The sequence below is a fragment of the Colletes gigas genome, unplaced genomic scaffold (genome assembly GCF_013123115.1).
Source record: "Colletes gigas isolate AHSC1104 unplaced genomic scaffold, ASM1312311v1 Colletes_gigas_Sc00011, whole genome shotgun sequence".
Taxonomy (NCBI): domain Eukaryota; kingdom Metazoa; phylum Arthropoda; class Insecta; order Hymenoptera; family Colletidae; genus Colletes; species Colletes gigas.
Genome location: NW_025106640.1, coordinates 5884220 through 5901426, shown reverse-complemented (window position 1 = coordinate 5901426; position 17207 = coordinate 5884220). Strand labels below are relative to the sequence as shown.

The 17207-nt window shown below is 43.9% G+C and overlaps 1 protein-coding gene across 3 annotated transcripts in view; it reads right to left on the bottom strand.

Moving 5' to 3' along the window:
* Positions 1 to 17207, bottom strand: part of LOC122398494 (serine/threonine-protein kinase NLK) — a 194147-nt gene that overhangs the window by 9701 nt on the left and 167239 nt on the right. Inside the window, exons 9-11 of one of the 3 annotated variants that reach the window (XM_043398402.1) lie at positions 14931 to 15024; positions 12607 to 12852; positions 6467 to 6738 (exon numbers count right to left, since the gene is read on the bottom strand). In XM_043398402.1, coding sequence (XP_043254337.1) covers positions 12849 to 12852; positions 14931 to 15024 — 98 coding nt within the window. In that variant the 3' untranslated portion in view covers positions 6467 to 6738; positions 12607 to 12848. Of the gene's footprint in view, positions 1 to 6466; positions 6739 to 12606; positions 12853 to 14930; positions 15025 to 17207 lie in introns of those variants that run through there. The other 2 variants (XM_043398401.1, XM_043398399.1) reach the window with 2 other exon arrangements.

Here is a 17207-nt window from a genome sequence, read left to right as displayed (position 1 = left end):
TTTTGTATCTTGTCGCTTAATTAGTCATTATCTATAACGTAGGTACCTTACAACTTATGCATTATCACCTAGCCTCCGGTATTATTTCGTTTGTTCGGGGGAGGGTTCTCGATGCGAGAGAACCGAAGACACACGCGAGGTGCCCAAGTAATGTTACGAACAAAACGCGTGTACACCGCGTGTGTGGGTGTATATATTTACGTGTACGCGCGCGTGTGTGTGTGTGTATATCGTGTAAGCCTTGTTTGACTTTTCGTTTTTTTTCTTTTTACCACTTTTTTTCTTTTGCCTCTTTCTCTCCGTCTGTCTTTCTCTCACACGAGGCGCGTTTCGTTAAATGCCCAACTGACCAGCTACAGTGAGCTACGTATTTACAAATCTTGCCGTTAAGTAATTATCTACGTGTTATTTTATTTTATTTTTTTTTAGTTTAATAGGAAACATTAATCTCACGCACTCGTATTCTTCCTTTCATTCTCACGCATTCACTCTCGATCTCCACGATCTCTCCCTTCTTTCTTTTCATCTCCACGCTTCCTCCGGGGATTAATTAAACTGCGAATCGGACCGTCGCGAAACTTCCGCGGAATCGCCCCTTCCGAGGACTCGTCGACTTCCGAAGGGGCATTTTCCTATAAATTCGGGGGGCTCGCGAAAGGCTGGTGAACGATTAAAAACGTCGAGATCGAGACGTAAAAACGGAGTCCACGATAAGACGCGACGAGTCTCGACGCGAAAGGGGATTGTTTAAAACGGGGCTAAACGTCGGGTCCATAAGTTTGTACTCGTTTGTGCTACTGTTTATATTAGCCAGTGTGCTCTTAAAGTTGTTTGAGAACCATTTTAACGAATAAAGTTCTAGATAAATTTTAGATTAACCCTTTAAATACCAGTGATCATCGGGACACGAAGTCGAGTGTAATTGTTCTTGCAATATATTATGAATAAATCTGAGATATTCCTAGTCAATAAAACTAATTCTATCTCTTGTAGACACTAAGAGTACTTTTAGGTGTTAATATTTACATGAAACGTCACAAAAATACAGACAAGCATCCTGTTCAACGATATATTTTCGAATACGATATTTAGAAAATAACTACGAATTTTTAAACAGAATTAATTTGGTACTTAATGGGTTAGAAGCTAGAGACCTTTACGTTTCTTTTTATTAATTTCACTATCCATTACGTGGCTATGGTTGCAAGTACCCTACGTATCGGTACGATCGGTTAAAGGTTTCTACATTGTACGAAACCTTTGCAGTATTTTATCGCTAACCAATAAAACTGTTCAACGTCCTTTCGTTTCCTCGTTTCGCGAACTTATGGACCGATCGGATACGAAACGCTTTACAAAAAAACAGAATTTGCTATACTCCTCCCGAATGTTTTCCTTCCGCCAAACTAATTTCGTACGCTCTATGGCGAAGCTACGAGAAAAAGAGTCCCGAAGGCGCGTTTCCATCCGGCGAAGTTTCCGGGGCGGTCCGCAGTGGAATACCTTCGTTAACACTAAACCTACCGCGTCAAATAACCGTTTTTTAAATCATGTTTAGAATTTCTAACACACTTATTTTAGCGTCATTTAACTCGACGACTTTTCTTACAGTATACGTGCAATGATTTCTATAATATTCACTTCTATTCTTGTTTGTTTTCTCAGAAAATATGTAGTCTGTCTTGCCTACCACGACCGGTCATCTGACCGGTTGAATGATTTTTATTTTATTGTATAAAACTGGACAAAATTTAAAGAAGAGAATACACAGTTTCCACTGTCTTAGAACAGTCTAACAACGTGTATTAAAAAGACTAAAACTTTAGATGCGTGTAGTTCCGAAACTACTAGGGTTTTGTTAATAATTGAGGCACCGTTGGAAACGGTAAACCTTCCTCTTTAAAATGGCTTTTGGGTTTTTGTCGATCCGACTTCTCGTTTTCGAGATATCGTAATTTTTAAATTTCCGCTATCGTACGAAAGCCTATTCACGCGTGTTAAAAATACTAAAAGTTTAGACGCGTGCAGTTCCGAAACTACTAGTGTTTTATTAATTATTGAGGCATTGTAGGCGGCGGTGAACCTTCCCCTTTAAAACGCTTTTTGAATTTTGTCGATCGGACGTACCGTTTCGGAGATATCGCAATTTATGTAAAAGGTAATTTTTCTTAATTCGACTATCGCTGTCTCCGTCTGACGCGTCGCGCCGGACCTCTTTGTCGCACGTTGACCCACTGATCGAGTGACCGAGTGACGTAATGTTTACTATTTACTACGGTCACGTGACTTCATTGATAGCGCGATGTAAACAAACGCGAACGGACCCTTCGGACTCGCCCGATCGACTTGAAATTAAAATCGCTATATCTCCGAAACTAATAAAGCTATCGACTCGCACGAACGCTCATTTTAAAGGGCATTTCATCCTCTATCCTATGCCCATACTCACTACTATAATTTATGCTGTCTTCTATGTTTATTTTCACATTTACTTTGACGCTACATACCCAAAGATGTTTTAGCAATTCCTATGGATTATAAATTGTTCATTTCATTGAAAATGAATTGAAATTTGTATACAGGGTGTTCGTATAATTACTGGTCATTCGACTGATCTTAGTAGGATACAAGACAATTGTTTCTGTATTCTCAAATAGAAAATTAAGCCGTGACGACTGATGTGGGATAAAACTGGACTATAAATTGTTTATTTAATTGAAAATGAATTGAAATCTGTAGACAGGGTGTTTGCGTAATTACTGTGCCATTTTTTCGTAAATAATTGTTTTCTCTGAAATTAACTATGGTATCCACTTGAAAGAAAATTTGTTTTCAAGAACGTTTTATCTTCTATCCGATGAAAATGACTAATTTACTAATACTATTAAAGTACTAATTTAGAGTAAATGTACAGGTTCTTAGAATTCAATGCTTGAAGAAAAAATATGCGACTTAAAAGAGTAGGATATATAACACAACTTTCTATATACGTAATGGAAAAATTAGAAGTACGTTGCCTCGTGAAACAGAAAAAGAAAGACTGGTCGTTTGACCGGTCATGGTAGGAATGGGTATACACGAAGCGTCGGTAGGTTTAGTGTTAAACTATCGTCGCGTCCGACGCCGGGCGACCTTGTTCGATTCGTGCTCGACAAATCACGGAAAATGAACAAATGGAATCCCCCGTGGTACGAAAAAGTATACTCTCTATTAAATATCGTGCTCGGAATTGGTCGCGATCGGACGCGACGAGAATTATCGCGCTCTCGCGGTTACGGTGATTCGATTCATGAGCTACTAAAAGTTTATGTACACGGTGAACGCGCGATGACCTATTTACAAATGATTGAGAGAAGCGCTCGTTCGCTCGAGACCGACCGGTGCGTCGTTAATTACAAAATGAAGACCCCGGGACGAAGAAACCCGCCGCTGACATTTTTCCACCGTCGCGAGACTAATATTCAGCGTGGACTTTTGTTACCTAATCTCGATAGGTACACGCTCGATATTAGCTATTTGGCCGAAGTACTTTCTTCGAATAACTTGACGAGTCCGAGACAATCCAACAATCTAAAGATAAATGTGCGAAAAGTTCCACTGTTTGAATTTGATAAGATAATTCATACACCGAGCATGAAAAGATCAACGAAGTGGCTACTTAATTAAAAAATACTCGTCTGTCCTCGATGAGACTTTCGTAAATATTTTAATGTTGTCAGCGGCGTCTACGTTCGAGGTCCCCGAATCGAACCGCGTTTCAATTGCAAAAAGTCGCGGCGTATTTTCGATTACTCGCGAATCACTCTCCTCTGCCACCTGAGCCGATCGATTCTCCTGTCTTTTCCCCTCCGTCTCGACACGGGTACGCTAAATAGTACTTAAACGATACATCGTTACATTACGATCCTCGCGCACAGGATCACTTAGTAGAAATCAGTTGAGTCTGCGTAAAAAAGAGAACACATGTGTGTGTGTGTGTGTGTGGGGGTGTATGTATGTATGTATGTGTATGTGGGTGTGTGTGCACGTTGCTTTCTCGTCCCAATCGGAAACAAACGAAAACCGAATGTCCGTGTTTCGCTACAGCTAAATCGCTACCTAAGAGACCTACATTGGTGATTCTCGCTTCGCTACTGGCTACCTAAGTTCCTTAAATTAAAATCACACTCAAGAACGTAACTAATTGGGTACTGTGCGTCCTTCGTCTGGCCTCGGGGCCCGGACACGAAATTACAATTGTCTTCGACGCTGCTGGAAACGATCGAGTTTTTAAAAAGAATCGGTTCTGTCACGGCGCGAATTCGATATTTCGCGGGCCTGGGAACCGCGAAACCAAGGCGAGATCTCGCACGGAATCGCATGCGCACGCGCGGAACTAAAATGTACAGCGGCTATCTACGCAAAGACGACTCGCGGTCGAATCCCTCTGTCTACAACGTGGATCGAGTCCTTTTTATCCTACGGAGTCGCGAACGTTCTCCGTTGCTCGTAACTCCGGGCAGAAGTCGTTCAGAAACGTAACGAGACGTTCGTTGATCGATCCACGGACGCAACGATCGTCGTTCGAACGACGGTTGCAGCGATTACAGCGGTAGAAATCGCTACGTCCGCGAAGGTGGGGGTTCAGCCCCGGATCGATGGGATTCGTTTAGCCTTCCTCCAGGTCCGACGTCCTTGCAACTACCCTCGATCGTCGAGACGAAGATTCGATCGAGAATTCACGGTCTGCTTCGGGATCCTGGCGGCAGGACTCGCGTCTTCGAGGCTTGGGAGCTCTCCTCGCTTGTCCGTGTTCTCTCCTCCACCTCCGGAGCTCTCCGACGAAGCGCTGGGGATTGCTGAACGCTCGCGACCCGATAATAAAATCTACCTGTCGCGGGAAGAAAGGCGTACCCGCGATCTCGACCGCCATTTTTCGTTCGCTTCCTCGCGTGATCCTTCCGTTGCACGATTCATTCGGGAATAAGACGAATACATGTTTGTTCGCGATCTGAAAAGAATTTAACGTCTTTCGAGCGCTGGTAGGAACGACGCATAAAGCTAAACTCAGACTATCGACGTTTCCTTGCAAAGAGTTCCATTTTACAGAGACGGGCGAAATTTTATTCAAACAATTCGTGACCTTTATTCGAGCATTTGTCGGTTGTCCATGGTGGAATACTTTAATAATTTTCGTTCAGTTTATTTTGGGCACGTATAGGAAAAATTCACGATCAGATAAGTAACTTTCGACTCGTTGTGTGTTCGATAACAATTACAATCTGAATAGTAAGATCAATGCTCAAGGAGCAGAGTGTACTCGGTGAAATGCATACATCAAATAACGTATGTACTTTGGAATGTCGAGCAACGATTCGATGGATCCGGAGAATACATATTATCGTTTCTGGATTAATTACCGACTATTGCTTCGAAATTGTTGAAACTACCATTTCAGCGAGGCTGAGTCGAATTCAATCTACCAAACTCGTAGCGAAAGCAAGTCAGAAAATGTATCTCTATCGGGGCCGGGTTGGTCCCTGAAATTTGTTAGAATTCGAAAAACAGGACTAACTGGATTATCGTTAGAACAATTCCAGAAATCAGCAACGCTTAGGGGCGTTTGCACGAAAGACGGCTTACAGCTACCAGTGCCTGGAGGCGCGACCTTCTGTATTTACACAGAGTACTACAAGGCTAAAACCGAGACGTCAGTCAAATTATAGTTCGGCGAATTCCGTTGTCGACAAATATTATCCAAAGAAATGTAAAATCGCTGGAATAAATCGAGTCTATAAAACGAAACTGTGCTGCGACAGAAGCTCCCGCCGTAGTAATTAATTTAACAACATCGAACCAAGCTCGAATAAAATTTAGCGTGGTCCGTAGCTCGATAGCGTTTGTTTCTAGCGTGATTCGTGCGACGGAAAGTCGTATGGTCCTAGCGTGTGGCCTAAAGAGGAACGCTTCGGCGGCCGCCTTCCTCCCGCGCGTGAAAAATCTAAAAAGAAAAATGAAGAAAGAAAAAAAAAAAAGTAAGACTGGCCCGTCTGCTCGGTGCTCCCTTACAGACTAAACACGCTCTTCTCGCTTTCGTCTCCCCGGTTTCTGGTTCGTTCGAGCAACCGTCTCGTGTTCAGCCGTGAACTCGAACCCCCACGAAACCGATCGCCTGCATCCCTCCTTGCGATCGGTCGCTCCCCGTCCGATAATTGGCTACTCGTGTGTCCTTTTCCTCCTAGGCTCCCTCTGTCTCTCTCTCTCTCCCTCGTATGTATAATAATATATATATATGTATAGAGATACTCTATATACATACACGTCTATGTATATATATATATATCGGCTAGTCGAAAAAATTTGAGGCTACAGTGCTCGGCAGTCTATTGTCTCTCTTGGCTCTTCTCCGTGATTCCTTTCTTCTCGTCCTTGCCCACCCCTCATTCCCCCGGTTTCCTCGTGGATCCTTTCTTTTCCAGGCGTCGTCGTCCTGTACTTCCGGGGCTCTCGCGTTATCTCGCCACCTCTTAAAAAAATCTCTCTGTTTTCTTTTTTTATCTTTCACTTCTCTCTCACTTCTCTCTCTTTCTCCCGTCTCCATTGCTCTACCGCCCGGTTCGATCATTCCCATCGGGCCCGGGCGAGTGTGTGTGTGTGTGTGTCGCATAATCCATCGAGTTCGCGATTTGTCGAGAGAAGGATTTTTATTCCCATTGGTGAGGAGAGGGTGGCAATTCCGAGGGATGAGCCACCGTGGAGCTGCAAGTCGTACGAAGAGATCATTAGAGGCTTGTCATTCACAGAGAAAAGATCTGGTATTTTTTTTTTTTTTTTTCTTTTCTTTTCAGTTTTTTTTTTAATTTTTTTTTTTTTGGTCTTAACTCGGGGGTGTAGTTTTCAGTGTGTGACTTGCGGGGAGAAACAGAGGCGTGAGTTACTGTTCGAATCTCCGGTGCTTGGCCGTGTTCCTGACGAACACACGCTGACGGAGGGGGAGGGAACCGAGGGGCACGGCGAAGCTTCCGGGGAACGCGTTTCGCCTCGTTAATCGCGACTTCCGGCCGGGGCTCGGCGAGCCCCTCGGTCCCGGCGTCCTCGAGCCAAGATCGACGAGGACTCGAATTGCTTCTCCGACACGTTGGCTGCCTGGGGACCTAAAAAAAACCGAATTCCCGAGGCGACTCGTTGGAGAGAATTAATTCAAATGATCTTCAAGAGCGGGCAGTCAACGTGTCGAGTCGATTATGCTGGCTCGACGACACCTGGGGTGTTATTCAGAGATTCGAACTCTAAGAACTGTACACGACGAAAGTGCAAAGTGCTCCTCGCTATCGGTTAAGGTTTTTTTTTCTGTTCACGCGGGCAATCGTCGTGATAAGCGTTTCCGTCTCGCACTTGGAGTTTCGTCGGCTAACGATCTGGGTAGAGGAAGGGTGGTGGTAGCATCGTCAACGAGTGGCAGCAGTGCGTCTCGAGAGTGTCGAGTACAATCGATGGGAGGAAGGCAACGAACAAAAATCTGGAGATCGATGGTAACCAGGGACTTGAAACCGAAATTATCCCGATGTCGGTCATTTTCTCTTCGATTAAACGAGGAATCTGTGGAATACCGGTATCTTTCGGGCTCCCCTTCGACCGATTCGATCTTTGCGTAGATCCTCGACTTTTGTTCAATTTACCGTACGCGTTTATTCTGACAAATATTTTTGTATCGTATACTTTCTAGGAATCATTTCTGAAGATTACAATTATTATTTGAATAGGAACACTAAATGTGGGCATACAACGTTCGCGATACAGCCATCGATCTATCACTGCTATTGATTTTCCTCTGCCTCGCGGGGAAGGTCTCTATGATCACATATTTAAAATTCTTCGATTAACACGCGCTGCAGAGAGCAAAAATAAGTTGGAGTCACGGTCACAGTGCAAAAGGTTACGTTGTGTTGTACACGCGATATACATGTTACGTTATAATTGCTTGCTAGGTGTAAGAAACTTTGCGATGAGAATATTTACAAGTAATATCGTACCTCCGTTTCTGTAATGGTTTTCCAGGTGCAAACTAAAAATATCGGTATGTTAAATACTGTAATATTCTATTAATTTGTATTTTGTTCGGTGCAAGTCCCTGGTTTCAACCTTAAATCGAACGCAAAATACATTCCCACGTATTGCCCAAACAAACTGGGACCAGGCGAATTGTTTTTTTAATGGCTGTTCGTGAGATCGGCAAGGAAAGTTCTACGGGGTTGACAAAGCTGTGGCAACGATCGATTGTCGTGCGTCGATCGTTGCCTAGTCTACTGCGTGTTTCACTGACGTTTTACTACAGTCGGAAGCAAATCGAATGGTCGCTCAAGGCCACGCCCACTTCTCTATTAAAAATACCTAAGTGCATTTGAATCGTATCGTACAGAAATTCATAGGTTTCTTAAGATATAACACAATGGAATGTTTTTAAATTTCTACGACAAAGGTTCGATAAACGCTTTGAGCGGCCAACCGATCCCGAAGCGACTATAATTGCGCGATGAAACGACTGCAAACAGATGGATGAGTTCACTATTTGGCTATCACCAAGCTACTAGCGTTTACACGAACCGTCTCGATTCTCGACGAAGGAAACGCTCTGCGTTCTCGTGACGAGCGATTCGAAGAGTCGCGCGAACAACCCTCGACTACGTGGCTCGAGCTATATAGTCCGGTCAGAAGAAAATCGACTCGAGTGGGAGGAGCTTCACCGGCAGATCCCACCCTCCTACTTTGGAACACCATCCACGAAATAAAAATCGAATAAATATTGTTCGAATTTCGCTGCTCGCGAGACGCTCGAACCCGTTGCTAGTTTTCCCCAACGGAGTAGGGGGTATGCTTCTCTATCGGGAAGGAGTGGTGGGTGGTCCCATAAGTCGATTCTTTCTTCGCGGCGACTATAAACATTCAGCTCGGAACGGGTTCGCGGTGACGTCGAACTCGACTCTTCAAATTCCACGTTGCCGGGAAAAACGACAACGGAAGGGTTTTTTGACCGACAGGTCTGGATGTTAACAAAACAACAAAAACGCTTCATCTGATTTCCATGCAGCTGTCAGCATGCGTGACAGCCGGCCGTTCGTCTTGATTGTCGTTCGCCCGCGTGTCTCTTTTTTTTCTATTCCCTCGATTCTGTAGTTCGATCTTTCGGAGGTGTTTTCGGCACGATATCTCTCTTTTTCCCTGCTTTCTCTCGTCACATCCTTGCGACGTCTCACTCTCTCGCTTCCCTCGTTTCTATCCTCCCCCTCGACGGTGCACAGGCTGCATCGTAATCAGTCAAGCAAGGACAGCCAATGAGAAACTTTTCAAATTGTCTTTTCGCGCGTTACGATGCACCCTGTGTATTTTCCGCGGCCTTCGCGTTTGCTTTGCCAAGTTCGCGGGAAAAGTCAGCCGCGAGAACAGCGCGTCAGCGACAAACCGACTGAAAAAAGAGCGTCTCGTCCTCGAACCCTCTGTCCTCGGGTGTCTCGACGTCAACCCTCCCTCCCCCTCCCATCCGCGAACCGTCGAAATTATTTCTGGACTTTGAAAAAGCGGCCCCGTCGCGAGAAACCGCTCTTTTCCGCTCCTTCGCCCCGAGGAACGCGAGACAAAAGCGCCGCGCCGGAACGTGTCGTTACCCCTGGTTAATTCCAACGCGAATATTTCTTCGAGAGATTCTCTTGCTTCCCGGCGAAAGGACACGCGTCGACGTCAAAAAATAACGCGGCCAAAAAGACTCGAAATTTCCCTGGGTCTGTACAAACGTCAGGCGAGTCTTATTCCACTGCTCGAGCCTGTTCCATAAAGCAGTTTCGACACAGCCACGAAATTAAACGGAGAATCGATGATCGAAACGTTGCTTGTTCACTGATACTTAATGCATCGTGAAATTTTAAATATTTCTCAAGTTCTATCGATGCATCTTCTCATTCTTTACGTTCGATTCGCCGAGTGGCCCAGATGCAATTTCTATCTTGAGTATGATATTTTAACCCCGTTTCCAGGTCCTAAGAGCGGAACGATTTATCAGAACGCCTGCTCTTTCGTTTCTAACGATTCTTTCGGAGGTCGAACAAAATTTAATCCAGTTACAAGTGACAAGTAATTATAACAAGAGATTATCATTGAAATGCTAAAAATATTAAACGTTTGAGAACCAGGAACGAGCCCGGAAGTGAAACTTGCCTGACATTTATATTCTACCCCCTCCTGCCCAAACGATCAAAGTTTCGAGCGGATTCGGAGTTTTCGCGCGTAGCGGCTGCGAACTGTTCGCGCTTGGCAAAGCAAATCGCGGGGAATCCCCACCGAAACTCGTGTCGCGTCCCGGACTTGGCGAAATGACAGTAATGACTTCCACTTTTCGCGCCTCGCTCCGGAGGAAGCAACAATCTCGTCGTAATATCGACCTTTGCAAAAGAAAATTGACAAAAACGATTCTCTCGAAGAGACCTGTTGGTTCCTCAACGCGTTGACTGCCACGCATCGATTCGATAATTACGTAATAATGGCAGTGATGATATTTGAAAGCTCGGAAGCGCTAGAATCCGTCTACTAAGGTCAGCTATTTTCACCGAATTTTAATATTCAAATGTTGCAAATTCAAAGTCGTGTCAGTCAACGCGTTGAAAGTAATGGAAAATTCAATGTTCTTGGTTACAATCTCCTCGATGGCCGATTTCTCGAGATTACGGTCATTGTGCCAACAGCCAGATCGCGTCGGGAGTTCCGGTGGACGGCGATTAAAAATAAAACAATCGAAGAAAACGATACGGGAAACCGTAGAGGATGGATTCGTCGATGGATAGGGGAGTCCGAACGCGTGACGTTCGTTCGACCATGATCGAAGGGTGGACGTTAAAAGAGAGTGCACACATTTTTTTCTGACCCCCTTCCTTTTGTCTATCTCGTTTCGTGATCGTTGTCTTTCAATTAATCGCGACGCGGTCGTCTGTTTGTTCTCTTTTGCTCTCGAACACGTTTCTTTGAACTGAAGGCTGCATGGTTGATCAGGCCTTCTTACACTCGTCGTGTCGACCAAAGCGCTCTTTTCAAGCGTTCTTTCAGCGTTATTTACAAGGTACCACTTTCACAGGGGCTCGTGATCGACGCACGCACACCGGCGACGAGACCCAAGTATTAACAGGGATGACACAGCTCTTTTCAACGTTCCTCGATTTCTTCCGCGACATATTTTTTTGAGGCTCCTCGAGGGCCCCCAGATCCCTGTTTCGCAAACGTTCTCCACCGCTTGGTCATCCGCAAATTGTGAAAAGCAATAAGAAAATATATATTTTTCTCTCTGCGTACGTGGATGACTGGAAAACGGTAGAGAATGTTTATCTAAAAACAATGGCAAGCAAATAAATAATTTAGGATCTAATGGAGAACTGTTTTCTGTTCGAGTGATATTCTTGTAAATAAAAAATCGAGAAGTTACTTTAACGAGGGACGATTCCTCGAATTTTCTGCACCAGTTCCTCCTATCAGTATTCTGCCGTAGAAAGACACAATCTAATATCTGGACTCCAGATGGTTCCGAGCCAAATTCAGACTTCACGGGACAGGGATGCGTTGTGTGCGCCGAATAACAGAAAACTAAATGAAACTGTTGGTGACCGGAACGAAATCCAAGCAGTATTAATAGCTTCTTTAACGCAGACTAAATTTCTTTTCGATCGTCAATATTTTTCCATTTATCATTCTGAGTCCTCGTAAGAAATTGCAAGACTTATTAGATTTAATCTTTGCTCCAGTTTCGCGGTCCACGCTTCCAGAATCGGTCTCGTTCGCAATGAATTGTTTACGAAAATTACAGGACGATTATTCCGCGTTTCGCGGAGTTCGAGGCCGGTCGAAGATTCTGTTAATTACGTGTACGCGAAACGGGCGCTAATTAGCGCCGGCGGTTGTCTTTCACGGCGCGAGCGTCGATGAGACTCGACGAGAGCCCGGTGGGTTCGACTCCCTGGGGGAGTCGTCCACGCCTCTTTATCTTTATCGCTTGCTGTGCACCCAGCTGCCACGAGTGCGTTCAACCTTCCGAAAAAACCATGGCCACGGACGCCCCGAAAACCATCTGGAAGCGTTTGGCGTCGAGGAACGCGAAGCAAAGCGTCGAAATTTACGCTGAAAAATTGCACCGGAGCTACCATCTAGGTTTATTCGAAAAATTTAAAAAATCACGGGACCTTCGAGGAGCAGATCGACAAATTTCCCTCGCCCTTGAATCGTGTCATCCCCGCTTGGCGTGCGTGTCACGAATAATCTAGTATACACGTACACGCACACACATATACACACGATCTACAAACTCATCGGGACAATTGCATGGAACGTGTACATGTATGTGTGTGTTTGATTATATACAGTATCAGCCATACAAGAGTATCTCTAAACAGAATGTAAGAAGCAAGGTGGCAACTATACACGACGAGACATATGATAAAGAGATGGCAACGAAACTAGAGTTATGTATATTTGTGGTATATACATATATGTACTTAATATATATATATATATATATATGTATGTATATAGAAAATAAGTACAAAAAGAATGTAAACACAAAACGTAAGGTGGTAAAATGGTTTGTTCAAGTACCTCTGCGAGCGAGGTCGCGCCGACTAGAGCTGACTCTCGGTTCGTTCGGTTCGTTCAGGAGGAGACGTAACACGATTGGTAGTAGTAGTAGCGGTAGTAGCGGTAGTAGTAGTAGTAGTGGTAGACGATAGCGGTAGTAGTCGATAGTAGCTGACAGTGGTAGATAGTTGATTCGGTACTGGTAGTAGTAGTAACGTGTACGTATACGCGGCGCAGGGCGCTGGGTCGGCGATCGGCTTGCTCTAACTTGACGGCAATAAGCAACACGAGAAATGTTACATATTTTGAAAATCATATGAAACAGAATGAGTTGTTTTTTTTTTTTCCTTTATTTTTCAATATATAGATTTATATTTCACGGGGCCAGGGGAATCGAACTGTTTCTATTCGCTTCCGATCACTTTGGATCGTCAACTGTCGCTTCCTACTGGCACTATCTTTGCTTAGTTTCCTTAAATTGGGATCTCTTTCGATTATTTGGGGCTGTTAAACCGGTTACGGGGTGACTATTGGAGTAAATGTCGGTGAACTATTTTCTGGGTAATTTGGAAGATTATAGGGGCGTTCGTTCGAAGATTTGTGATCGTGCAGGGTGTACAGAAAGACGACGTTATCGATGATAATATGATAGATTAAATAACATAGTATCGTATGTTAGGAATTTTCTTGTGCCAAGTAACGTTAGAGTCGCTATATTATACTGAGTTAATGCAAATCGAGTCTCTGGGAAGAACAAGGCAAATGTAAGTGTTTTTGCAAAGCTATCGTACGCATACGAAGTAGATTTAAAATGAGAAAGACTGGATATACGCTATCCACTTGGTGATCTATGCTCGGGTGCAAAATGAATTGATAGCCAAGGCCACTGGGAGGACTGTCCCTCCTCCACTGAAAGAAGCTATCTCCGCCCCGCTGGGAGGAGTTACTCCCACCCACTGTGTGATACCTATTGATATAATCACAATTACTATATACGTTCACTGTCTATCGATTCACGGTTTCGACTCGTCTAAAAAAGTCTATTCTACGCTCGTATGTACAAAGAACGCGTGCAATATTTATCGTCCGAGTAGCATCTATCCTTCCATCACGGACAGTGAAAGTGTTAAACGGAGATGCAATCTAAAATGGCGTAAAAATAGAAATCTAGCGTGATTCGCGATAGAGCAAGCGGCCTTGAACCAATTTCGTCTCGACTACATTGAACACACACGTCCACAGTGTGGCTTGCTCGAAGCAATCGAAGCTCCCTTTCTCGAAAACGTGTCTTTCAAAATACCCAGCGCGATCACGAATACCCAAAACACGCGTGTCCTCGTTTCGATTCCAATTTCACCCCGTTTAAAATTACACGATTCCACGATTACGGATCTCTTCGCGCAAGTATATCGGGTGAAAGGGTGCGAATCTCGTGCTCGAATCGTTCCATCGATATTTTTACAGACACATACACGTATACTTACGTCACGCACGCGGCTCGTAGACACGGTTAATACTTAATCGTTTCCCATGGAACGGTCCGGAAGCAACCCGGAGCCTCGGCTCGGGTTCTCGATCCGAACGGCCAAAGGATGTTAGTCGAGAGAGGCTCGTGGGGGGGGACAAAAGATCGCTTCTTCTGGCTCGTTTTCGATCGTTCTGGCCCTCCGTCACTCCTCCCATTCGCACTCTTTCTCCCCTCTCGACCTCCACGGTTCTTTAATTTCCGTACCACGGACACTCTTTCTCTCTCTCTCTCTCTCTCTCTCTCTCTCTCTCTCTCTCTCTCTCTCATCTTTCCCCGCGTCTCTTTAATCCGACTCGTCCTTACAGAAGCCACGGACCGAACGGTTCGCTCCGCGAGTCGAGAGATAAAATAAAAATTTCGAACGAAACTCTCATCCGCGATAAAAAAAATTAATCGTTTCTACGGAACGGTTGAGTCCGTGGATTTCTTCGACTCTACTTCCGACGAATACGAAAACAAAAAGAAAAAAAAAAAAATTACACACACGCAAAGACAAGTATCTGCTGTGTCTTGCGAACCATTTCATCCCCCATCGCGTTCGATCGTTTCGATTTTACGCGCGAAAATTCGACGGGGTTGGTCTTCGAGGGAGGGTGATTGGGGGGGTATTGAAGGGGCTAGATCCGTGAAGGGAGGGCTTCGATCCCGCGGCACCGGTTTCCCCGATCACAGATTCGCCCCTAGCAGCCCTCGCTGGCCGCTTCTCACTTTATCCTAGCCGACGTTCTTTCTTTCTTTCTTTTTTTTGTTTTGTTTTATTTGCCTCGAGTAATCATCGATCGTTTATAACCTGGACGATCCGCCACCTGCGGCTTACCTTGCGAAGCTCTTGAACGCCGCGGACTGCGGATTTATGCAGAGCGGCACGCGCGACGTGTTCAGCTGTTCTGCTATAAATTTGTGCATTTCCTCTGAAACAGACAAGCGGAATCGTCGGGTTAGACGCGCCTTTACGCAGAACAAAACGATACAAATCATTTGGTAAACTTCTAAATTTCTTAAATTAGGCTCACAGACTATTTTCGAGAGCTCGATAAAAATTATATTGTGCTTTTACGAGACCTATTCTAGAATATGGCTGTATAATTTGGTCTCCTTATCACAAAATGTACATAAATATCTTCGTATCGTTGCTAGACATAGTGGGAGACCCATGCCTCTCGAGTCTCATAATTATGATAACTTACTTATTAGTACTAACCTCCAAACACTGCATCTTCAAACATTGCTCAAGAAGAATTGCAGATATCATGTTTGTAAGTAAGCTAATCAAAGGTCATATTTCGAAATCACTTTTTATTTTACTCTGAAAGTTACCGCACTACGTTTTGGATCTCAGAATTGTGTAAATAGAATGATTAGTAATGCAAATTTTGTACACACTAAAACAATCATTAGAAAGTCTAAGATTATCCTTGCAACATATTGTAAATTAATTTATTCTGTTACATTCACTAAGCGAGAATGTTTGACTACGTAAATCCACATCTGTAGTTCCTTGCATATTACATCTTTGTACTAAAGGGTTTAATACCCGTTAACAAATGAATAAATAAATAAATAAATAAAAATCTGTTCTAAAGTTTGGATGACAGAGTTAATAGATCCAAGAGCCTACTTTCGAGTCTTCGTCGAAACTTCAAATGCCCGTTGTTCTCTTTATTCGAAAGTCTCTGCACATTTTCGAGCCCAAAAGCGCGTATTTGCTTCTTCGATATTCCCCGTACTCGTGATTCAACGTGAATCATTCGCTCCGCGGTGCACCCGAGCTGTTCCATTTACATGTTCAGACAACGCACGCTTCCGCGAAAAGAAACTGATCTATATATAGCCGAGCATTTGCTCAAAACTTTGCTGAATCGGGGATGCAGAAAATGGCCTGAAGCTCGCGAATTTGCTCCAAATCGCGTCACAATGAAATAAAATTAATTTCGTGGCACAGTAATTACCGGAACAGTTAGAAATTGTCAGGTCGAATGTTTCGTCCCGCGAATGAATTAAACGCGCGGTTCGTTTAAAGTTTTACATTTTATTTTTTGATGCGTTTGTTCAACGCGCAAGAACCGACCGAATAACGTTCGTTAAACGGACAAATAGCCGCGCGAGAAGGGGAAGATTGCGAGCTTTAATTGCTCCCGCAAATATCCCGCGGAAATTATTCGAAAAAACACGGGCTCGAGCGACGGCCGCGCGTTCGCGGTTAATTGCCTTTGAAAATTCTTCGCGCGATCGTGTATTTACAAGCGGGAGAAGTACAGAACTAAAATAGAAGGGGAACACGAATATTCATGGTTGGAATCTGATCTGGAGATTTACATCGATATCTCTAAATAAAGCAATTTAATAAAACGTAAAGTTTTTTTTTTAATTCGTAGGGTGAACGAAGGAGAATGTAAAAATGAACGAAAGTTGCGAAACGAAATTTTTTCAACGACGATTCGTTTACGAGGAAATCGAGATCTAGAACGATTTGGCTCGCGTCTGACCATCGGTCGTTGCTTCTACTTGCGCCGGGCGGTTAGAAACATTGATGGCGCGGTATTATCTGTTTAAACTGGTTTCATTTGGTTAAAAGATAGGGAGCTCGGTGGAAAATTGATGGTACCATATCGCTATCAATGTTTACAAATACAAACGCGAGTAGAAATACCCCGGTAATGGTCCGAAATGCCAAGTTTTACCGAGTGCTATGCACAGTCTTCGAAATCGTTTTTCCAGGGAACGTTACCCGGTACAAATAAATTTTATTAAATAATTTTGGTTTGTTTTTTAATGGAAAATCCACCCTTGCAAATTTCAGCCCCATTTTATCTTTTACTCTTTGATTGTTTTATAGATCAGTGAGTGACTTTGATATAAAAATAATTTACTGTTTATCATCGTTGTTTCTAATGATTTCTATGCGTATTTGTTAGACTGTGAACGGACAAATATTTCTTTCGATTCTTAACCCTCGGCGCAACGAGTCCCGCGTGTCGTGCAATTATCAAACGCGATATTAGACCCAGTTTCGAGGCGATTACGAGGAAGAAAGTCATACGCGATAACTTCACGGTCCCCTGGCCACGGTGGTGATAAACTATGATTTATCGCG